Source organism: Notothenia rossii (genome assembly GCF_949606895.1).
Source record: "Notothenia rossii genome assembly, chromosome: 8".
In the NCBI taxonomy this organism is placed as follows: Eukaryota; Metazoa; Chordata; class Actinopteri; order Perciformes; family Nototheniidae; genus Notothenia; species Notothenia rossii.
This window is the reverse complement of record NC_136906.1, coordinates 57,181,249-57,205,988: the sequence shown is the minus strand read 5'-3', so window position 1 is coordinate 57,205,988 and position 24,740 is coordinate 57,181,249. Positions and strand designations below refer to the sequence as shown.

The window sequence follows — 24,740 nt, the reverse complement described above, 5'->3', positions numbered from 1 at the left end:
GTGGACTGGCTACATCCTGGGCTTTGTTCAAGGTTGTTTCCATCCAAGAAATTTGTGCAGCAGCGAGCTGGTCCTCACCGCTCACTTTTGTCCGCTTTTACAGGCTAGATGTCTCTGCTCCAAGTGTGGCCCGCGCAGTGCTGGGCACCGTGTTGAGTCAGAGCTCTACCTGTTAAGTTCTGGTTGTTTTGGTGATTTTCGAGATAAGCATGTCTCGCAATACGGGAGTTTCAATATCCCATAGTGAGACATCGAACGGAGTGTTATGAATGAGAACTATAGGTTACTTACGTAACACCAGTTCTCAGAGTAACATGAAGTGAGATTTCTCACCAGACGGCCCTCCTTGCTAAGGTGAAGCGAGAAGAGGTGCTTATTTTGAATGACGCTGCGACGTAGCCCAAGCTACTTAAAGGGTGGGTGGATTCCCTGACGTAGACGTCAAGATCACCAGCCAATCAGGATTGGCGTAATGAGATTGATGCTTCTGTTTGCAAACGCGTTGAGGCGCATCCCATAGTGAAACATCTCACTTCATGTTACTCTGAGAACTGGGGCTACGTAAGTAACCTATAATTTCTTGATGGTTGCACCACATGATATTTCATAAAATGGACATCATCGGACAAAGTATGTTAGAATATTATGAATAAAATATGAAAACAAATGCGTTTGAATTTATTAAAGGATTATTAAGGACACTTTAGAAATTATGCCAAATTAGGCAAAAATAAATTTTGACAGATTTAGGGCAATTTGAAAGATATCTTACAAACAGCAGTCAAGGCTGGATAGTCTCACGTATGACAATTTGACTGTGTAAATAACTGAAATATAATGACTGATTAAAGCTTTTGTAAAAATAGAGGGTGTGCATAAATATGAAAGGTAATACGTGTAAATGGTATATTTTAAAAGGTTAAAACTTTTTTTTTACCCAAGAAAAATCAGTTGGACAAAAAATGTAGGCGTCATGTCATTGACCCAGATACCAAATATTAAAGGAGTTGAACATACTTATTTTAAGCAAGGACATTGTCCATTAAAATGTTAACCAGTTATTTAAAAGTACAACAGTACCCCAGTCAACCTAAATCAAGGAATCAGTTTAGGTATGGGAATGTCATTTTCTTTTTGGACAGGGTTAAAAGAAAAAACATGATTGGGACATCATCAATAGTCTGAATATTTGAACATTTTTTTGTTTTGTTTGCAGGTTAGACGTGAAATTGTGGGGAGAACAAGCAGACACAAAGGACTCAGCTGGCTGACTCATTAATATTATTCAATACCTCCTATTTGTTTAATAAAACCTACTGCTGGTTAATGTTTGGCCCAACTGTCAACTGACTACCAGAGCTGCTATATAACATTGGGTAATTTCTGACAAACTGTCTGGGGCAAAGAGGACATTCAAGGTAAGGATGGCAGGGTTTTTTGATATATAAAACAAATCTTTTTATAACTTTAGAAACTTTAGATGTATTGGACTTACATCCATTTGAAAAAAATAAAGTAGGAATGTTGAAACTTGGTGAATTGGTATGACATGTAAACATTCGGAAGTGTAGAGCTGTTTAAATGCTAAATTGTAACACCCCAACTAACGTCCTCTGATTTTCCCTGGAAAGTCTGTAAACATGCATGGGACCTTTGCTGGTTGTGAACTCTCAGCACTGCTGCTGGCTGCAGCCTGGACAGACCGCCACCACCACGGTGCTGATGGCTCTCACACCCATGAAAAATATGTTAGGTGGCTCAAGCTTTCCCGTTCCAATGCTGACTTTGCCTTTGCCCTTTCAAAAGCCTGAATGCCAACGCTGCTGCTGGAAAGAACATCTTCTTCTCGCCCCTGGGCATCTCCACCGCCCTGTCCATGCTGTCCACAGGGGCTGCTGGGGAAACCCACAGCCAGCTGTTCTCCAGCTTAGGCTACAGTGCTCACACCCAGGAACAGGTCAACGAGGCCTACGAGCATCTTTTCCATATGATGGGACACAGTGAAGAGCATCATCAGGTGGATTTGGGTTGCGGCGTTGCCTTTCAAACTGGCTACACTCCTCTGGAGAAGTTCCAGAATGATGTCAAGGATGACTATTTTGGTCGGATCTTCACCGTTAACTTTACCAAACCAAATGAATTGCTAATAGAACCAACAACATGATCACAGATGTGGTGAAGGACCTGGACCCCAGGACGATCATGATGATTATCAATGTCTACTTCAGAGTTAGGACACATGCCCCTTAAACTACACAAGAGTTCCTTGTGTAGTTTAAGGAGCTCTAACATGCCATGAATATGTAAAATAAATCAGAAAGATATAAAAAAAAAACGAGACAATCGTATTTTCAACATTTTGTGAAACCACAATGCATTACTTTTACACCCCTCATACAGGACAGTGGGTGAAACCCTTCAATGCTAACCATACACAGAAGGCAGTCTTCGATGTGGACGAAAACACAAAGGTTCAGGTGGACATGATGAAGAGGAAAGGTCGCTACATGTTCTATCACAACGCCGAAAATCCAACCACCGTCATTAAGCTGCCCTACAAGGGCAACACCTCCATGATGATCGTCCTGCCTGAAGAAGGCAAGATGAAGGAGCTGGAGGACTTGTAAAGCACTGGCATGACTCAGTCATCAGGAGGTCATTTTATTTTATTTTAAATGTATTTTCCTTTACAGTCGTAGTAGGTTTTAGATACAGGAACAGTGAGTTATTTTGCAGGATCATAGGGAATGTAATGACATGTGTTTGGCTTTAACGCTGAACAGGAGTATTTCATTTGAGTTACCTTATCTGGTATGGCTCAAGTTGAGTAAACAAGCTATAAATGAACTGTTTAATCAAGTAATTGTGACACTGCTGCTGTTCTGTATTTGATCAGGTCTGTGCGTCTGTCGCTGCCAAAGTTCTCCATCTCTGCTGACGCCTCCCTGGAGAGCACACTTAAAGAAATTGACATTTTTGGGAAAACCCATAAAAGCGTAATAGGGCTTCTTTAACTAACTAAGATACTGGACAACCAGATCCTCCAAACTAAAATAGAAGGGAAAGAGAAAGTGACAAAAGAGTGAAATCCTAAACTAAGGATGTCTGGCAGTTGAGAGAGACAGAGAGAAATCTGCCTTCCTTCTTATATGGATCATTTCATTTGTGAAGATCTGGAGCACCTGAGCAGAGAGGTGGAGCGCGTAACTTAGAGTTAGGGTGCAGTGTCTAAAGCTACAGCTTACAAAGAAGCAATACAATATTCTCCTTTTACAACAAACACAATACGCTCTTTTTTTTTTTTTTTTGTAACGTTGCAATCCAGCTAGTAATCCCCAACTGTTATAAATGTAAAGTAAATGTAAGGGAACAGCTACATTTGTTTTCGTATCCGGATTAGGTAATCCCGTTACATGTTATCCATTACTTCCCAAACCTGTCTTTAGGACGTTATATATGTTTTTTCTATTGTATTTGTTTCCATTTGTTTTTTGTAAAACATGCTTGTGTCATAATGCGTCACATTGTCAAGTCTTTTATTGATATTTGTTGAATGTGCCCGATCATTTTATATGTTATTACCAGGCATGGATTGACATACGTCTCTGTTTAGCCATTTGTTGCAACATTAAAGGAAATGTTACTTGCCTGCACAAATGCACAACTAAACCACAAATTCAAAAACAATCTGACAATAATCTGATTGAGACTTCTAAAGATGGTATAATGTATTTAGTTGTTACAATAGTCAGTGAAGACAGATAGGGTTTGTTTTCTCATGCAAACCACAGCACACTTCCACAGGCCTTTAATCATTCGTGATAAGATACAGTTGAAACAGTTGATATGTGATGATTGAATTATATTTCATCAGGCATCTAAGGACCAATGACAGGTGTGACTTTAAGCTGCTTGCTAGTGCAATGTTTGTGGCATGCATTCCCTTTGTTAACAGTGGTGAAGAAACAACAGTCCAATTTGTGCAGCCTAGCAACTTAACTTAAAAACATTGAATTATAAAGAAAATCTTTGAACTTCACAATTATAGATCAAGCTTCAAACATGCGTATTTGGTAGTTTACATTTCTTTCCTGTTATTAGTTTAAAATGCTACCTCAAGGACATAAGTGTGATTTCACAGTTCAACTCTTGAGATGACATTTATGTGTGCTCAATAAACCATAAATCCTTTTGAGTAAGCTAAAAGAGATACACCTCTGAAAAAATATATTAGTAAATGCATTACTATACAAAACATCTACTATACAAAATAAAGCATAGAGAAACTTAAATATAGGTGATAGATACACAGCGCAAAGAACAGTAACTACTGTACAATGTGCACTCAGAAACCACAAATAATCTTTAAAATGTGATAGACAGTTGGGGATTAAAGCTGCCAAAGACGTCAATTGGATAAAAATTGGGTTGAAAGTCAGATTTCTAAAATGTCCAAAGGTGAACCTCAATTGATTTTAAGGTGGTAGTATATTTAAACATCTGGTAACAGGGAGGGCTCACTGCAGGTTGAGTCAGAAGTTCATTTGAGGTAAGATGAAGTAGCAGTACAGCAGGATCCACAGGAGCAAGAGCATTTCCAGCTCTAATGGGGTTATGTCACAAAAGGCTGCTGGAGATTGAAAAAGGAATCCTCTTTCTCTGTTGGACAGAAGATAAAACACAGAGTTTTCCCTCATTAACAAGATAATAACCTCAGAAAAAATACAATGACAACTTTCCTCCTGATTCTGAGATAATGATCTTGTTAAATCAGAAAATGTAGTTATACTGTATCTTAGCATTACATGGTATATGAAGCTTTTGAGACCATATTTGAGATCCCTTCTAATGGGGTCTTGTTATCTAAAACAGTAGTCTGACAGAAGAATGAAAATGTTAACATGAAGCGGAAGGTTTCATCCACCTCACAGGTAGTTCTCAGTTTTAGCGTAGCTTTACTAGCATCAGTTGTTATTGCAGCCAACTAAATATGTTGTTTATCTAGGAATGAGAATACTTCTGCTTCTCTATGTTTCTGTGTTAAATTGAAGACCCATTGTTTTAAACATTTTAGATAACTACAACTAATATAATCAGGAAGCCTGAAAAATAGTTACTTCTCTTAAGTGCTTGGCTAATGGTCAACCCTGCTTGTATTTTCAAATCCTAATTGACATAACCTACCCGAATGACCAAGAAGTTGCACTGAAGGCAGGATGGACGTTAACACCTCCGTTGGTGTTATTTTTGGGGGGAGTTTTGTCAGGATGGCCTCCTGTTGTTGCCTTATTGACAGCAATTTTACATTTCTCAGTCTTAATGTCTCTGTCGTTAAGCTCTGCAGTTTTGACTTCCTCAAAATCCATTGGATTCATGACTTCACCATTGTACTGTTCCTTGTTTTCTTCTTTAGAAGATAAATCATCTATTTTTTGGGCATTGTATTTCCCATAATGTTCTTCTTTTGAGTTTGTTGTAGTTGCATCAGCTCTGCTGACTTCATTTACAGCCTTGTCAGTTATTATTTTTCCATTTTCTCCTACCTTGGCACTACCTCCCCACTTTTCCCTCTCTTCCTCCTTTACATTATCCTCTTCAATTCTTTCTTCCCCCTGCTGCCGTTCCTCAAATGTCGCCCCATGTTCTTCCTCTTCATTTTCAAGCACCTTTTTGCTCACTTGTCGACATTTTTCAAAAAGCCCTTTTTCAGTGTCTTCCTCAAACTCTGTATTCCAACTAGCGGCTTCGAAAACCCTTGTGTTCTTGGATTCATCTATGAGAGCATCCCTTTTATGATGTCCATGCATTACAAATCTAGCATTTTCTGTGTTCTCCCTCTCTTCCTCGGAGTCATCTCCAGCGTCATTACTCTGTCCTCTAACAACTCCCTCATCTTCCTGTTCCTCCCTGCTGTCTTCCTTTGGTTCTATGTCAAATGCAGCTATGCTGTCTGCCACCTCTGTGGAACTCCTTTCATTTTTGGCCCCATCAAACATCCTATGAACCACTAACTGATCCCTGACTTCTGATGCAACATGTTGCACTAGGGAATCTTCTTGATGTGTACATCCACTGCCCTTTAAAATCTCACATTCTTCCAGATGTTTTGATTCAGCATGCTCTCCATTCAGAAACATTTCTTCCTCCGTTTCCTCTTCAACCCTCGGAACTTGTTTTTTTATCTGATTATATGGTTGAAAAACCTCTTTATTCAGATCAAGTATGTAGCTGTAGGCATCCTCCTCGTCTGAGTCCAGTGCCGACAAGCTGTAGATTCCTTCCTCTGAGCTCAAAGAAAAGTGACTTTCGTCCACCCTTGGCTTGCTGTACTCCTGATCCGCAGGCGCTTTCTCCATCCATGATCGGATATCCTGGTTGGCAACGCCTGCATCCAGTGGACTGGGAGGCTGTAAAATGCTTCGACTACTGCTTTTCGATTGGTTGAATGGTGACGTGGTTTCAGTTGTGTGAAGTGAGGTGGCACAGGGGCTCCCTTGGGATCTCCTTGCCCACCGTTTCCACAGTAGCTGTTCACTGCTCTTCTTCATGCCCTGGAGCAATGCTTGGGCTTCTGGGTCATCAGCGAGGGTTTCTCCAAGACTGACAGACTCAAGTGATCCAAAATGTGGGATATCAGGAACTTCCATATCTGTTGTATCATCCTGTAATATAGGGTTTATTAGTGATGGTACACTATATGACTAATAACTCAGAAAAAAAGTCTTGGTTCATGGTGTTTGTGAATGAGTTTGCTTTGAGGGTCAATGGAAGAGTTTGACATTGAAATTGAAAATGAAATTTGCAGTTTCTCTCTTTTATGAGAGTTTTATGATAATTAATGTCACCATTGTAATCATTTAATTAGAGAGGCTAGGCTTGGAGCGAGCAAGGCAAGATGTTTCACTTGTATTAATGCAAGCTAAGCTAAGCTAAAGTAAACTAAACCAACCAGCTACTGGTGGTAACTATATATATATAAAATACTTAAATGATAGTAATATAAATGTTCTCATTTTACTTTCAGAAAAGAATATAAAGGAAACATTTTTGAACTATTCACTGCCGTACTAACCTCGTCTTTGTCTGGACAAAACCTCAGGAACATCGACACATAGGTGATGATGGACTGCTCATCTGGTGAAGTGCCTGACACATCTGCAGATAGAATAGTTTCCGTTTGTTAGCGGGTTATTTCACCACACTGAATATACTCAACCACAATTAAAGTCCTGCATTAAGAATATCACTTAGCAAAAACATATAGTATACTTTTGAAAAAGTATACTCTTCAAAATAAGTACTTAATGCATTAAAGTCACTGTAATAATATTGTATATCTTATAATTATTATTACTTATGCAGCAATGTAAAAGCGCGATTTCACTGTTGAAGTTTGTTCAGCTGGAGCATATTTTAACTATTTTGTATGAGAAAAATCAAATCAAATTTGGTGAAATCAAAAGTAGAAAAGTGCATTAAAAAAAGAGTAGCTCAAATTAAAATGTAAAGGTTCTCAGGTAAACATGCTTCCACTATATCCTTACACATTTCACTATATCTTCATATAATGTTCTGAATAACAAATTGCTAACTAAATGTACTGAACATTCCAAACCTGCTAAGGAGACCATCCTGCTGGGGCCACTTTTGGGCTCTGTGTGATACTGCGAATATTATAAAATTGGCACTACACACAGCAAGGATCTCTGCTGCTTTAAGTGAGGTCTTCTAAATGAGTCTGCAATGGGACAAGTGCTTCTGATTTATTCCTAAAGCCCTTTGAAAGGGGAGATCATTACACCATGATGGGCTCTAAGCACATACTTAGTGTAGTACTGTCTATGAAGAAAGATATTTGTCTTAGTGGATATAAATAAATGAATGTGATGCACTTTCTATTCAGTAAGCTTTTACCTTCAGGCTCCAGCAGAGGTGGTATGTCCAAATTGTGATGGGCTATCATGAAGGCCAGCTTAATGTTTTCTCTTGGCTCTCTGGACAGGCTCGCCCTTAGGTCAACCAAGGCTGTGTTTATGGACTTAATCATAGCGAGGAAAGCCAGCCCACTCCTCCAGCTCCTCCCAAAGTCACGAACCTCCACTCCAAACCTACACATTTAAAATTGCATTTAATAGAAAAATCACACAGCCAGTTCACACATGCTTGGGTTTGGGAGCCTTTTTACTCCAAAAATGACTTTGTAAGCAGTTGGATCTTTTTCAGACTCACTTTGATGTGCATCTTTGGACCCATCGCAGTAGAGTCTTGATTGCTTTCCCATGGTACTTTAGCTCTTTGGCAGCCTTTTTGCATTTGCTTGGCAGGGTGCTGCAGAAATAGCTGCCAATGTCATTTGGCGGGGGCGAGAGGTCGCTGGAGGAGGGGTAACTGCTCATTGATAAGGAAGAGAGGCTAGAAGATAAATGTCTCTGGAGGCCTGCTGTCACTTCTTTTACCTGCATTAGAGGAAAAGGGAGGAGTTGATGTAGGGTCAGCAACAAAGACAAATTGCACACAAGGAGTGAAATTATACATTAAGACATTAGCATGATAGACAACGGGGGACGACACCTGCCTGGAAATACAGGATCATGTTCCAGACAAGGTTAAGAACAACAGAGGGAATCCCATCAGCAATGCCAGAGGCATCGATGCCAAGCAGCTTCACCTGAGAGACAACATGGAGGAGACGTCAACTGAAATCTTGTTTATCAGGATTAATGTTATTGTAATAGGCCACACATGAAAGCACTATCAATTGATTGATTTACAAACGAAAAACACTAACATGTCTATCATCCAGGAAAGCCAAGGCCTTGGAAATGTTGTTCAGTCTGAAAATGCGTTGGGAAGAAGACCTAAACCTGTAAAGCTAATAAAAACATTAGGAAAGGAACATTAAGGAGAATAGTTTGACCTTTTAGGACAGGGGTGGGGAACCTTTTTCCTCTCAAGGGCCATTTCAATTTTTTCAACATCCTCCGAGGGCCGTACAAATTATTGACCTCTGCTTAAAAATACTAAAATCACAGCCCATTCATTTCGCCTTTCTTTCATGGCGTGCAAAGAAAAAGCAACCTCTTAATCCAGATATCTTACCATGACTCGTGCATGCATGCACGTGCACGGTTGTGGCATGACCACCAAAACAGAAAGTATTGGACACAAGATGTGTGCAAAAGTATTTAGTTTCCTATCCATGTGGACTGATTTAAGTGGGGGGGACTTAACTTCCTCTAGGGGGGTCCTCACCTCCTCCAGTGGGGTCCGGGGGGCATGCTCCCCCGGGAAGATTTTTTTTTAAATGAAGTTAAAAGCATCAATCTGGTGCACTTAGAGAGCAACATCAGGAGATCTATGGATAGATCTCTCAACATCAATATGAAACAGAACTGTAAGCAGATTTATTTTTCTTTATGGATATTTTACAAATCAATCCCCTTTCAAACTGTATTCTTGTTTTACTGCCATATCTATTTCATACCTGTACTATCTGACATCACATACATCGTAGCATTAAAGTTCACAGTTCATTTATTATAAAACATTTTTTTTACATTTTTATAAATAATAAAAACTGTGTTTATTGGGGGAGGGAAGGAATGTCAGTAACACTTAACAATAATTAATGCACAGTTAATAACAATTAACAATAATGTTGCATACAAATCTGTTTTTATCTCACTCTATTGCAGACCCGGCGCCGTGGGAGGGAATGTCGGTAACACTTAACTATAAAGTACACAAAATGTGCTTAGTTACTGAGTAGTGAATAAGGAACGACTAGATAGTTAATGGTTAGTTAATGAGGAGTTCCTCAGTGACTGCGATTGAAGAACTGATGGTTAATTACTGGTAAACAGACTGGGGGGGTACTGTATTAATGAATGATTCGTTAATGGTTAGTTAATGAGCTACTTTGATTGAAGAACTGATGGTTATTTATTGGTTAACAGACTTGGGGGTACTGAGTTTCCTGTCTTCTGTTTTTGTAGTGATGTGACGTGCAACATGGATGTTAAATGACCATGTGTGTTTGTTGTCCTCAGGTATGTTTGTATTGTAGTGACCCGGTATAGGGTGCTGTGTGGGTCACTCTAGCATCTCCCGTCTCTCTGCCAATCACAGAGCTGCCCAGTAATGCTGGTTGGTGTGCGGGTCTGTGGCTGTGTGTGTGAGTTAGGGAGTGGAGTACTGAGTGATGTTGAACCTGCGACCTGTAACCTGTGACCTATGAACCTATATCTGTATGCTATCAAAGGAGTTAATAAACCAAAGGCCTGTTGAGCCTGTTGAGCCTGTTGAGCCTGTTGGGCCTGTTTCCGATTCCTATTGTGGAACGTTACAGTATTATATTTGATTACTCAAAGATACCGTATTTTCCGGACTATAAATCGTGTTTTTTTACCTGTCTGGCTGTATCCTGAGACTATACCCCGAAGCGATTTATTTATTTAATTTCGTCTGACTGCGCCGTTCAAACTCCGGCGAATAGACGGCCCAATATACAATCGTGACAATTGAAAACTGCTGTACCACAGAAGAAGAAAAAAGTCACGTAACTTTCCAGGATCTTGTGCGATGAATCGACACAGCTTGGGCTTCAGTGACGACCGACACCATCCTGATTCTGATGGAGATTCTGAGCACACCCCGAGCAGGACATGCTGCTTCATCGACACCGGAGTTGGCGGAAGTATTTAATAGCGACTGTATAAATACAGTGAGAATTCCGAGTGGCTAAGATAATTAGCGGCTAGGCTAATTATGTGTATCAGTATTATGTGCCGTAGCTCATTAGGCGCATTCACACCGCAGTACTTTTCCCACAAAGGTTCATGAGAACTTAGTTCATGAGAACTCTTTAGTTCTCATGAACTAAGTACAGATCGCGTTCACACCGGAATAAGTTCCTGAGGGAAGATTACGCAAATGAAGCCGCTGACGTCGCTTCGTCTTCTTCCGCTTTGGGTTTACTGGCAGTCCGCAAACAACTTCACGGCATATACTGCCAGCTGAAGTCCCCCGAGTTGGGGACTGGCTTCAGTAGAAGCTGCTGGGACTCCCAGCAGCTTCTACTGAAGCCTTCCGAGTAAATCGCCAGAACGCCGACACCTCCCCATCTCCACCACTACTATAAATGCCAGATGACATAGGAGATGCTTCGCTGTCCATTCTTCCACATAATCAATTGATAATAAGTCACCTGCAGTTGTGAGCCGTTAAAACATTGATGCTCTCTTGTTTTTTTTATTTGCCCATAATTAAAGTGCAGAAGAGTGCAGCTTTGGGTTTTGTTTTGTTTTATTTTATAAAAGGTCGTTTTTATTTTCATTTTTTGTAATGTTCCTCATGTAAACATTATATAATCCTATATTACTTTTTTCAAAACGTTTAAAAAGTTGTTTCAATTAAAATGTAAACTTGAGTGGCTGTAGATCCTTCATTATCATCAACAGTTTTTGTTTGTTAAAATGCTAAACTAATGATAAGATAATGGTGAGTTAATGGGTAACTAACTCCTGTTTTTGATTTATTACTTGACTTGAGGGGACACAAACTGCTAAAGTAACGTAAGGTAATCATTAGGTAATGGGTAACTACTCTTTTTGATGCATTACTTTACTTGAGGGGACATAAACTGCTTAAGAAATGGTAAGGTAATCATTAGGTAATGGGTAACTACTCTTTTTGTATGCGTTATTTGAGTTTCCGTACCCACACTGCATAAGTAATGGTAAGGTAAGTAATGATGACTCAAGCACAAGCAGTAATACGTGAGTCGGATCCACATCCACAAGTCGATCCAGTGTGGGACCCAAGCCAGCCGAAGATGGCCAGTTTAAAAGTGCCCTACAGCAGCGGACCATTGCTTCAATCAAAGTCACCCAGGAACTCCTCATTAACTAACCATTAACGAATTATTCATTAATACAGTACCCCCCAGTCTGTTTACTAGTAAGAATCCATCAGTTATTCAATCAAAGTAACTAATTAACTAACCATTATTCTATAACACATAGGTTTGAGCAAGCTCTCTGATTGGTCAATAGGCGTGTTTGATTCCACGATCAAACAACGATCAAATAGAACGTGCCTAATCACAAAGTATCCAGTGGCTTACACACGCCACTAGCCTACCGAAACTACTTCCATGAGCCTACATCGTGTGGTTTCCATAGCGACGTTTAGCGACACACAGCCGTTACACTGTTATACATTGTCTCTCGTTGGAAATCGGTAGCTACAAAATGTCAGATTTTAAAGTTAATTTTGATTTGTTGGGGGCCTCAGTATTGATGAATGGTTGGACATGGACACAGACCACAAAACCAACGAAAGATTTGCGGCTGTTTCAACTGACGAGTTGAGTGCGTTGGAAAAAAGTCGCAACGAAAAGAGTACATTGGCGTCAACTACCTGGGCTGTCAAATGTCTCAAAGCGTTCTTAAAAACCCAGGAGAAAATGGTGGATTTCGGAACAGTGTCCAAACCGTTACCATGGGAACTACTTTCTAGGAACTACTTTCTGACGGAGATTAACTCAAGCAAAAGCGTAGGTTTGGGAGCAAATTAGCCCACATTATGAAATTATTTTACGATATTGTTGATTACAATGATAGTTTGTGTAATAGAATCGCAATTATACACTTGAGGCCGTTCTTGAACGTCATTATTGGTACGACAGTACTGCGGCAGGACCGAGGCACTTGCGCCTGAACGAGGTCAAGTTCTTTAGTAACTGGCTCATGAGGTCCTCTCGTGTATGATTGCTTAAATGAATCATTCATTAATACAGTACCCCCACCCATTCTGTTTACCAGTAACTAACCATCAGTTCTTCAATCGCAGTCACTCAGGAACTCCTCATTAACTAACCATTAACTATCTAATCGTTCCTTATTCATTACTCAGTAACTAAGCACATTTTGTGTACTTTATAGTTAAGTGTTACCGACATTCCCTCCCACGGCGCCGGGTCTGCAATAGAGTGAGATAAAAACAGATTTGTATGCAACATTATCATGGAATGCTAATGAACTGAACTAAAATGGACCATAGGATAATTAAATAACTTAATAGTATTTTAATATTTTTCCAGTATTTAGCTTGACTCTTACTAGTTGGCACCCAGACAGCTCCTCGAGCAGAGCCATGAGTATTCTTCCATCTTGAATGTCTGTGAACAGGTCGTACACTTCAATCGGAGGTTCACGCTGGAAATGACAAATGAAAAACCTTATTGGTGATTGCATTTATGAGCTGAAGTATAATGGTTCAGTAAAGCTGTATTGATTTCTGACTTACTCTCTGCAGAAACCCATTCATCCACCTGGTGAAGGTTCTCCTCTGCACTGCTTTTTTCTCATCTGGGAAAGAGAAAACAGGGACTAAGATGCAGTAATTTACCAATCAAACACTGTTAGAATATGTTAATGCCCGCTTTAACTCTGTAGCACATTTGTGGTTTGTGCTGAAGAACGTGTGCATCCCGGCTTAATGGATGACAGGCTTGTGCTTCTGGATGGCAAAGAAAGTTTGAAAGAAAAATATTTATTGTACGAGAATGCTCACAACAAAGTCTGTGGATTATCTTTAGTAACTGGCTCATGATTTCTGGAAAGAGACCTTGCTGAGTTTTTCCAATTGTACTTTTGGGAGATTAGAGCACCATGAGCCCAGTGCCATTTAATTCCACTCGATAGGAGAGAAGGCAGACAGCCCTAGAGCTCATATATCCAACTCTCACAACACAAATCTAAATTGATATACTTCAGGTCAGAAGAAAATAAAGTATTTTTGGGGCTACCTAAGTGTATTCTGATATAAGACAACATTTAACGACAAATTAAGACCTATTTTACTTTTGTTTCTCATGTTTTACATGCTACACAAGCAAATCATGTAAAAAAAAAAAAAAGTGTGTAGTATTAGGCAATCAGTTGCCACAATGCCAAATACACCTACCTGGAAAATCCCTTTGAGGAAATACATTTAAGGAAGAATAAGGTAATAAAATGTCTCTTTTTGGTAAATACAATTACGGTTTTCTTGATTTAACGTATATTACCCTACCACACAGTGGGTTAATATATGAACCATTAGCATGAGTCAGTCTTTCATTTCACAGTACCTTCAGGCTGCTGAATATGTTGAGCCTTCTCTCCCATGGACTTCTTCTGTGGATCCCTGTTGGCCTTGCCCTGCATTCTCATTCAACTTCACTTTTCCCACATATTTGTATGATCCATTTAGGAGATACAGATCAAAACGTGAGACTCTCTTAGCAATTAGAGGTGCTCTGAGGTTTCCTGACTAAATAAGGATGAGGCATTGTAGGCAAAGCGAGGCAGGGTATCTTGCCTGAACACGCTAGCTTCCACTCCCTCTGAGAGAACTCAGCCTGAATCCTATTGGCAGGCTACGGATCATAAAACTATGTGGAGGCAGTCACACAGAGTTAAAATGAGGGAATCAGCTGGGTTTACTGTGGTGGGTTACAGCTGGTATGGTTTCCCTGCTGAGGTTTGTAATACATCTTTATTGTTCTCATTACAGATCAGCTCAGGCTTTAGGGAGTGAAAAGTCTTACTCTCTCTTCAGGAATCAGCAGATGCAGCCAGGATTTCCTACATTATTTTACATAATATGCGTTATTGAGGCAAGTGGAAACGTTATATTATGGTTTATAGTTAAACCTGGAACCGAAACTTGTTTAAACGTAAAAAGTCTGTATAGGCCTCTTCACCATCTTATACCCAGTGGTTAGGCTACTCAAATCCGTTACTTAAGTATAAGTAGAACCCATGGTATAATAAAGACTTAGAAGTACAGACTAAATTAAAAACGAACACATTTCAATACACAGAGAATAAAATAATCTAAAAAAACAGCAACTAAACACATTATTACATTTGAGAATTAAACAAGCAATAAAATAACATAAGAGAAAGTGTTTTAAAAGTAATTTAAAAGACCTGACAGTTTGCAGCCCTGCAAATATTCTGAAATCAAAATGTAAAATAAGAGTATTTAACAAAAAGAAGGCCTGTGTCCGGCATCAAAAGTACTCTAGAGGGCTTATATTGTAGAATATTTTCTTTTATATTGATTTTCACCCTGAGGAGTAAAAAAAACTATGCCTTATGTAAATGTAGCATTCTTAAGTAAATGTAGACTACTAGGTTACCATCTACCACTGCTTCAACCAGACTACAAAGTGAGGCCTTAAGGCATTTAGCCCTAAAACAGCCATGTCTTATAACAGCATGGGGGGCTGCAATGGTGGGAGTATGACATGTAAGCTACTGTGGATACATGGAATTACAATTGAGTCTTGTTGGAGTAACAGATTCATGTGTTCAATGGTTTTTTAGATGCCCAAACACAGCAGTTCGTAACACTCAATGCCATTAATTATGTCATGTTAGTCTCCATAGTCGCTGGCAAGACGTTTGTGGGAAATTGAGTCTGGTTAAACTTTATGTCATGAAGGGGCCTCTCATTTTGGCAACCCCACTGCACCACCTTCAGTAAAAACTGTAAACTGTTTAAACTAAAAAGTCATTCCAAATGTGGCTTCGCCTCTAAGCCAACGGTACTTCTGGTAACATTACTTTTGGCATCTTTAATATACTTAGTAAGTCAGACTGCTCTAACCTGTCCGACACAAGTCAATAACTATTTGACCCTTCTTGCCTGAGAGTAAACCATTAGTTTTCCTCACTCATGTATAGTGTGAATGTAATCTCATGCTTAGGGTACACTCGTGTTTTTTGCACTGAAAAGATCAAACATACAAATAGATAGGTATTTCACATTTCATTTAGAGTAATTATAATAAATCCTTAATGAAAGAGTAAAGTTTTCAATCATTCAAAAGTATCTGTTGGAGCCTAAATTCAAATTGTGGAATTAATATGTAGAATGAAATTAATACAAAACAAGCTGTGAAATGTGGCTTTGTGACCTACTTTTTATTATAGTTTTCTATATTTCTCATCTGAGCTCGGCAGGGAACTTCAATACATGTTCAATCAATGTCATCTGAGGGGGCAGATTTATTGAAGAGACACTTATAGTTTGGTGGACAGTGCAGGAAGAAACATGTTTTTATTGTCAATTATGAGAGCTATTTAGCTTCAACAACCTGTGTTCTATCAGAGATAGGAACAAAACAGTCAAAAATACACCTACAGGTGTTTTTATTGCCTATTTTTTGTGTACATTTCTAATAACTCAGTAAAAGTTAGCATGAAATTTCACCTGCATATTTAAACGTAGTCTCTGAAAACCTATAATACAAACAGTGCTCCAGAAATCTTTATTTCAGGAGCACCTGTTACCAGTTGTTCCTATCTATATTCTGAAGTTTTTTTTATTACATACATCAATAGGCTGGTTATATAAACATTGTATTTCAAAAAATGGTTGAAATGACTGTTTATTTCTTGAATTTTACATTGTGGTACAAAAAGATGTAATTTTTTCTTTGTGAAATACTTTAACTTTAAAATGACAAGAATTATTAAACCGTTAAATAGGTCAATAAAACACCTGTGTCTACTTCACAAATCACAAAGTAAAATCAACATGGGAACACTGCTAATCATTGCTAGTCCAAAATATATATTTTGTATATTTAGTAGGGATGCTCCGATCGATCGGTCACCGAACGAGATCGACCAATACTCACTCTCTACCGATCGATCGGTGCTCTCTAAACATGCCGATCGCATGACGTAAAAATACATGACACTTTCCTCTGAGCGCGGCAAAACAACGTCGCCAAAATGGCTTCACCGGTCTGGCATTGTTTTAAGGTGTCCGAAAAAGACAGTAAAATAGCGGTATGCAACGTGTGTGAAGCAGAAATCCTGCTGCTCCGCCCGCCGGACCGGTGAGCAGAGCAAAACACACAAGAGATAGACCTAACACACTTAGCTATTGTATCTACCTCTGGAACAAGCTAAACTAGTTATACATTACATTACATTGCATTTAGCTGACGCTTTTATCCAAAGCGACTTACAATAAGTGCATTCGACCAGGAAGATACAACCTTGAAGAAAACAGAATCATATAAGTACATCAGGTTTCATAGAGCCAAACATTTCAAGTGCTACTCAACTGGCTTTAGAAAGCCAGCCCTTTATTATTATATAAGTGCTTTGTTAGTAATTCAATCGCTCGAAGTGGAGTCTAAAGAGATGAGTTTTCAGTTTGCGCCGGAAGATGTGTAAGCTTTCTGCTGTCCTGATGTCAATGGGGAGCTCATTCCACCATTTTGGAGCCAGGATAGCAAACCCACGTGTTTTTGCTGACGGGAACTTGGGTCCCCCTCGCAGTGCGGGTGCAGCGAGCTGAACATATATTTATTCTTCACCGTCGGGTCACTCATTACTGGATCAGTGAGCTGCATGAGATGCTGTCAGGAGAGAGAGAGGAAAAGAGAGCGCTTCCGCTCATTTCTCCCGTGTTACTATCCAAAGTGAATGTAAACTTGAATAATGTACTTTATTTGAATGTAATAATTAAGTTGATTGTTGTTTCTGGAAGCTCCAGTGAATGAGCCCCATTAACTGAGTTTTAAACATCACTTTAAATCACTGGTTCTCAACGGGGGCGGTACCGCCCCCCAGGGGGCGTTCAGAGAACGTCGGGGGGCGCTGGAAGCAATATTTTTGAAAGGGGGGCGTTGAGGTGTTCTTGGGGGGCGTTCACGAATAATGTCTTTTTGTCATGAAAAACGCTGGCCACCCACAGCGTCTTTTCCTGTACAAAAAGCAGCTGTCAGCATCTTTTGTTGCTATAGGAAACCACAACTCTGCTTGCGATTGGTCAGCTGTCAGCAGTGTTATTACGGGTACGTTCGTAAATGCACGAACGGTCAGTCCGCTCGGACAACCCGTCTGTTCCGCCAGAGCACCCAGCTGTGAGCGCTCAGAGCGCAGCGCTCTGGACTGTGGAACGGGGACGCTCGGAGCGCTCTGAGCGCATTTACGAACGTACCCTACAAAAAGCAGCCGGGAGCGGACCGGAAGTCGTTGTAATTTTGGGATCGCGACTGTTAATAATCTGTGTCACTTTGTTAAATTTTGATATGTTTTGATATGACAAATTCCACTAACAGATTCGAACTAAGTGGTCAGTTTATGAAAATAATACCCGTTTCTATGTCTGCTACGACATGGAAGAGCTGGCTAGCCAGGCTGCTCCACACAGAGCTGTTTGTTCAAAATTACAACAACTTCCGGTCCGCTCCCGGCACGATGTCTTGTCATGTCACCAGCTAGCCCTCTAGCGTTATCGTGACACTACTTGTGGCCAAATCTAAAAGTCCACCTCTCCACAAGTCTCTCAATGTTGCAGTAAAGGCAATAAACAAAATAAAAGCCCACGCCCTGAATAACAGATTGTTCCGACAGCTGTGTCAGGAAAATGATGAGACCTTTGAGCGTCTTCTTCTCCACACTGATGTCCGCTGGCTCTCAAAAGGAAACTGCCTTGCTCGTTTTTGTGAGCTGTTTGACAGCATCGTGGAGTTCCTGGAGGAGGTGGATGCAGCTCTCGGGGAACAGGTGTCATCCAGCCGCTGCGACATCATGTACCTCACAGACTTCTTTGGCAAAATGAATGAAGTAACGCTGAAGCTCCAAGGAAAAGGAGTTACTCTGATCCAGAGCAAGGCGGTCATCCACAGTCTCACCTCCAGGCTGGATCTATACCGGAGCATAGGCAGGAGGCAGTTTGCTCATTTCCCGCTGTTGACCAAGGTGATCTAGCCTAGGCTACTAAATAATGATAATAATAAATAATACATGTAATAAATGTAGGCTACTCTATGCAACACTATATTTGTGTTCCTGGTTAGTATAAATAACTTATGTTCTGAATGTATTATGAGAATAAAGAAACATCAATTAGTAAACTAATTAGCAATAAAATAACCAGTTTAAAATCAGATGGTAACATTCTGCACCGATAACAATTTCCTGGTTATACTCATTGCAGGTGTCTGAGGCTCTTACCGATGAGCGCCTTCTCATTTACACAGACCACCTGAGGATGGTGAATGCCGATTTGAAGATCCACTTCAGAGGTCTTTTGGACCTCGATGTTCCCACCTGGGTGGTGCAGCCCTTTCAGGCGGACGTGGCGGAATGCGAGCCAGCAATACAGGAGCATCTCATCGACATCCAGAGTGACGATGAGGCCCAGGCTATTTTCCGCACCTCTGGCTGGGGCAACTTGTGGGTCAAATACTCTCAGCGTTACCCGGCTCTCTGGGAGAAAGCGAGGCTGCTTCTTCTGGCTTTCCCAACCACATACCTCGTGGAGCAGGGATTCAGCCAGGTCCTCCACATGCAGTCCAAGTACCGCAATCGCTTGAACTTGACGGCCTCAGGTGCACTGCGACTGAAACTAAGTTCTCTGCAACCCGCAGTGAAGAAACTGGCGGAGAACCACCAAGCGCAGGGCTCACACTAACCTTCCCCCCCCCGCAATTCGGCGAAATGCTCACACCTTTCCGACCTGTTAGTTCTGTAGGCCTAATGTACAGTTTTGTAGCCTACTGTTTGTTCTGCACTGGACATGTGTGAAATTGCTGCTGTTCCGTAGCAGTCTGTTTGTATTCTCTGCTCTTGTCTGAGTTTGTTTAACACTCATAAATATCATTTTAATTCACATTCACATGGCTTTTCTGCTCTCTGGTAAACTAATGATAATGATATTCCAACTGCCCAGTTAAATCAAATCTATTATTTGGCATTCAGTGACATTCTTTTTAAATGATATAACACAGAATTTTAGTCAACATTAATATTCAGGGAAGAAAATAAGTCTACTTATTTTGATGGGGGGCGGTAAGAGACCTGGATAATGGACAGGGGGGCGCTGGCCCAAAAAAGGTTGAGAACCCCTGCTTTAAATTGAAGATTTAAAGTGATGTTTAAATCTTCCATTTAGGCCCTGCCCACTCGATCGGGTCGGCCGATACTGATTCCGGCGATCGGCCCCCAAAATTGGCGATCGGAACATCCCTAATATCTAGTAATATAACTGGCCACAACCTCACTGCTTGTTTGTGTTCACTTACAAACGCGGATACTTATTTTTAAACCTTGGCTATTTTGTTAATCGTCTGTTTGCCTCTTTATTTAATATGTAAGTCTACCCAGTTTATTTAGCCTTTTTATCTGCAATATCCCTTTTGTTGTAACAATGTCAATTTCACTGCTATGAGATGACGTTTTATTTTATTTCTGATGCCAATACCTAAACCAGATTTCTCATTTGTTTTGCAAGTCATATGGAAATGAATAAAAAGGAAAATAGTTCATTTGTGTGATCTCAGTGAGGATAACATATTAAAAGCAGTTTAAACAATTACAATATATTTTTAAGTTGATATATACACACACCAGAAAATAATCAGTGAATAAGTGTTTTCTGATATTTTTGTCTGTAAAATACAGTGCGTTATTGTGACAGCTGACAGTGCTCGACACAAAGAGCTTCTGTTGCTCCAAACAATATTGTGCTGTCAGGAGTTTACTCTACATGCCTTAAGAAAAGCAATGGCTACGGAGTGAAGCCATCACCACCGTGGAAAGCAGGTATTGTCTGTCCAAAGAACATCGCACGTGAACCTCCAGAACCTCGAGAAGTCACGCCTTTTCATTCTTTTAAATACTTTCTGCAGCCTTGTTGTGCACACAAGCAACGCTTCATGCGAGGAGCAACTTCACAAGGCTGCAATGATGATAACATGGAAGAGTGACACATACAAACACTCATTAGCATATGACATATCTAACAGTGACAACAAGAATAGAGTTGAGAAATCTTAAGTGAACAAACGGCATTTGCATGTATATTCACATTTTTTTATTAAAAGCAAATATTAAAATGTGGATTGGGACAATGAATCAAAATGACAAAAAAATTGGGCCAACTCAAGAAACGCCTTAAGACAGATGACATTACTCCTGACCTTCTAGCTGAAACATGAAAATTAGAAATACTTCACCGATATTATGGAAAGCTTAATGAACAATCTTAAGTTTCTCAACATATCTCTTTTCCAACTGGGACAATGTGTGATTAAATACACTGAGTGCTATGGAAAGCAATCCATAACGTTTTTTTCTCGTTGTATAACAACAGGAAGCACATTGTCTTTGACAGGTTCCAACTGTTGTTTGTGCTTTTTCATATGTAATGCAACTCTGGTCTCAATCTCCACCATTGCTTCATGATTGATGAGCCCAAAATGTCTCTACCAAGCAGCACCAACACCAGCACCCCGAAGAGGGAGTCATTTCCTCCCCATGATGAAGCTTGGAGCCTCGGCATCATCTTCGGCCTCCCTTTCCCGCTCCCCATCGTCTTCTGAACTGCTTTCCGAGCTCTTCTCTGCATCGTCTTCTCCTTTGTTTTTGGACTCGAGTTTTGCCATCTTTGCCATCCGCATTTTGCGCTTCAGTTTTTCCCGCTTCTTCCTGCGTTTCGCTGTTCTATCATCGGCCGCTTGTTTGTTTAGCTCCACTTTATCGAGATATTCGATGTCCTCATTTACTTTCTCTGATATCTTTTCCAGAAAGTCTTGCCTTTGGTACTCCCTGCGTCGGAGGTGCCGGTAAACGTGGAACTCCCCGCTGCCCGCACCGGCGCTGGAGCCCATCACATCCCGGACGAACTCCGGAGGAGCCCGCGGGTTCCACTCCTTTGGCCGGTCTGGGATGGGAGCAGGCTTATCCGGGTTCCGCATCAACCTCTCCAACTTCAGGCGCTGCTCCTCCGCCGGAGTTTTGGCAATTATCAGAGGCTGCGACTCCTTTCCTCCAGGTTTCCTTGGCTTGTTATTCTTTTGAGTGTGCGCCGCCATCTTTCCAACCGTTCTCAATGCTTCGGAATGCTTCAGCCTTCCTCTCTTCTTCCGGTTTGTTCAAGTCGCCCCGGAAGTTCTTTAGGGCTTCCGTTACCTGGACATAATTATTTTGCTCTTTTTTAATATAAGATTTTCCCAATAAAATACAAGTTGATAAGTTATGTGATAGTGACTGTAGTTGTTATGAATTATTTTTGTATTAAATTATCACACTGTATCTTGTGTGTGCTCTTGTGCTTGTTGTGTGTGTATCTTGTGTAACTACGTTAATTGACGCACGTATGCACCAATCGCAGATCACATGAGAATTTGTTTGGGCGCAGTTGTCCAATCAGCGTTCATGTCCCGCCCCATCTCTCGAACGTAACGTGTGTTGACTGCCTGGCTTTACTCCGGCTTGTTCAGAAGCAGGTTAGTCTATTTTTATGACATTTGTTCGCGTCTGATAAAGACAAAACTCACCAAAGATCATGAACAGTTTAATTCGAATTACTGCGAGGTGTTTGCGGCCTGGAGCAGCCGTCTACATGCCCAGACAGGCCGACGGACGAGTGTGGACGTCCTCGGCCCGGTTCCTGTGCGCGGCGGCGGACGTCCAGAAAGCCCTTGGAGATATTGTGCAGAAGGACAAAGTGGTTGTGTTTATGAAGGGGACTCCGGCCCAGCCTATGTGTGGCTTCAGTAACGCCGTAGTTCAGATCCTCCGGATGCACGGGGTGGACGACTACGCTTCGTACAACGTATTAGAGGACTCCGAGCTCCGAGAAGGTCAGCAAACTGAGATAACCTGTTAATGACATGACAGCAACAAGTTGTCACCTCTCAATCTAACTTGTTACTTTTACCTAAACTTCATAATGTTTGTCAGTGGAAGTGTTACTAGACATTTGCTTGTCATTGTTTTGACCAGATCATTGTTATGTCAGTCTGTTGCAGCTGTCATTGTCATTTATAACTATTTAAAAGGCCACCATACACTCCAGCCCTTCTTCAACGGCTCTCTATCACTAGATTTAGAGTTCCAAGTTTCCAAGTGTTACGTTTTTATCAGTGCTCTGCAGCAGCAGCAAAGGGTGGGGTCCTTTTTAAAAGTAGAACATGACACCACTACTGTGAAGATGTCTGTATTTTACTGCTAACACAACCATAACTGGAACCTTTCTTTGAAACAATGACATCACATGTCAATAAGGAACAAGGACATATTTTTTTCAGTTACAACAGGACTGCCAGTTAATGGGATTTGATCCTTTTAGGCTTGTGATGCAACAGCAGTGTAATGCCATGATAGGGACAAGCTGACAGGTTAAATTCTGCCAGAATCAAGGGCTATAAATTGGGTCAGGAAGTATTCATGCATTATTCCAAGGTGGTTAGTTGTATTCGCACCACATTTAAAGTCTAAATTAGCTACTTATGTTGTGTTAATTTATTCTTTGCAGCTCCAAATGTAACCTTAGTAAAAATAACATCACTTGACTGGAATGCAGCCTTTTCAAACCAACACAACAACAAACAACAACAAAGACAACACTCATATAAGATATTATATGGCTATTAGCTATATATTATATTAAATGTATATATCCATTTAACTATATCCAAAATCTAAGAAGATATCATTCCGCGTATCACGATATAGCTATAATATGAATATAACGCACAGCCCTAATATTTGGCGTTATTAAAGTAGTACCATATTGTCCTTTATGACAGGTATAGGTAGATTGTTGGACTTTTTAATTGATGTACTATTAACATTTGGTTCAAAAGTTATCTTTCCAACTTATTAACTGCTAACTTTACAAGCCCTCAAAACACTTTTAAGTTAGCAACATTATCCTAATCATGTTTGCTTATATCAATAAAACGTAATATATACTAATACAAAGGTCACCAAATAATGTCCATCTAGTGTAATGCTAAGTGGTATAGAACATGTTCATTTTATTTTTTAAGTATCTTTTCTTCGTGCTGTCATTGTTTTTTTAAAAGAAACACAGCACTGAGTTCCTGTCATAGTGGCTATCACTGCCTATGCTAACAGCTTAGCTCTTTAGTTTAAATCATACACACTGCGGTTGCTTAAAGCATTACTTCTTGTCAGCCGATACAGTATTGTCTGTAGTTTATTTCTGACCAGTGACCACATCACAATCTTACGTCCACAGGAGTCAAGGCCTTCTCCAACTGGCCCACGATCCCCCAGGTGTACTTCAGCGGAGAGTTTGTGGGGGGGTGCGACATCCTGCTGCAGATGCATCAGAACGGAGATCTGGTGGAGGAGCTGAAGAAGTTGGGCATCAGCTCCTCACTGCTGGAGGCCGAGAAGGAATCCAAGTAGAGGATGAACGTCAAACAGCTGACCAGACAGAGGACACATTGATCAGGTCTAATCCTCCATGATGACGACGACAGATACACCATCTATAAAGCAGGCCTGGGCAAAGTTTACTCAACTTTCCAAGCAGTTGAGTGGCAGCACTGTCATGGAAATCTTTACTATGTTTTATACGTAAACAGAGCTGCACTGCTAATACACTTCTGAATGTGCACAGATCATGTACCTGAGAGGTGAGGACTTTAAACTAGGAAGAATAAAAAGGGTCAACAGTGTCTCCACAGCATTTTCTAATTCATTTCTCATCTTTCTAGAGGCTGATTATTTTTGGGTTATTTAGAAAAACACAACAATGACAAAATCACTCTTTAACTTTATATTAAAAACTTGTTAGCATTCTTTAAAGTCATGTTTCTGGCCACAAAATGTCCTATTCACTTTCTATTTAACTGGGTTGGAAAAATGTTTAGCTCTTTAGCTGCACCAAACACTACACTGGTTAGT

At 40.4% G+C, this 24,740-nt stretch overlaps 4 protein-coding genes and 1 pseudogene across 6 annotated transcripts; 3 read left to right on the top strand and 2 right to left on the bottom strand.

Moving 5' to 3' along the window:
* Window positions 1–940: 940 nt before the first annotated feature.
* LOC307016224 (alpha-1-antitrypsin homolog) lies at window positions 941–3,517 on the top strand (annotated as a pseudogene). Its single transcript, XR_013810554.1, has 4 exons — window positions 941–1,418; window positions 1,632–2,161; window positions 2,406–2,623; window positions 2,861–3,517. The product of XR_013810554.1 is annotated as an alpha-1-antitrypsin homolog (transcript).
* Window positions 3,518–3,717: 200 nt separating this feature from the next.
* Window positions 3,718–14,567, bottom strand: clmnb (calmin b). Of its 2 annotated transcripts, XM_079642069.1 has the most exons (10): window positions 14,135–14,567; window positions 13,309–13,370; window positions 13,122–13,217; window positions 8,789–8,872; window positions 8,576–8,668; window positions 8,230–8,456; window positions 7,915–8,108; window positions 7,073–7,155; window positions 5,185–6,662; window positions 3,718–4,659 (listed from the first exon to the last, which is right to left on the bottom strand). In XM_079642069.1, the coding sequence occupies exons 1-10, from the start codon at window positions 14,214–14,216 to the stop codon at window positions 4,533–4,535; spliced, it is 2,526 nt and encodes an 841-aa protein (XP_079498195.1). In that variant the 5' UTR covers window positions 14,217–14,567; the 3' UTR covers window positions 3,718–4,532. The 2 variants fall into 2 exon arrangements, with proteins under 2 accessions (XP_079498195.1, XP_079498196.1); XM_079642070.1 differs by lacking the exon at window positions 5,185–6,662.
* A 1,208-nt stretch (window positions 14,568–15,775) lies between these two features.
* On the top strand, window positions 15,776–21,265 carry LOC307017412 (zinc finger BED domain-containing protein 5-like). The gene is made up of 2 exons (XM_079647005.1): window positions 15,776–18,776; window positions 19,015–21,265. Exons 1-2 carry the CDS (start codon window positions 18,606–18,608, stop codon window positions 19,489–19,491), a joined length of 648 nt encoding a protein of 215 aa, XP_079503131.1. The 5' UTR covers window positions 15,776–18,605; the 3' UTR covers window positions 19,492–21,265.
* On the bottom strand, window positions 20,870–21,962 carry prkrip1 (PRKR interacting protein 1). Its single transcript, XM_079647006.1, has one exon. It carries the CDS (start codon window positions 21,890–21,892, stop codon window positions 21,323–21,325), a length of 570 nt encoding a protein of 189 aa, XP_079503132.1. The 5' UTR covers window positions 21,893–21,962; the 3' UTR covers window positions 20,870–21,322.
* Window positions 21,963–22,236: 274 nt separating this feature from the next.
* On the top strand, window positions 22,237–24,511 carry glrx5 (glutaredoxin 5 homolog). The gene is made up of 2 exons (XM_079647007.1): window positions 22,237–22,663; window positions 24,067–24,511. Exons 1-2 carry the CDS (start codon window positions 22,366–22,368, stop codon window positions 24,237–24,239), a joined length of 471 nt encoding a protein of 156 aa, XP_079503133.1. The 5' UTR covers window positions 22,237–22,365; the 3' UTR covers window positions 24,240–24,511.
* Window positions 24,512–24,740: the final 229 nt, after the last annotated feature.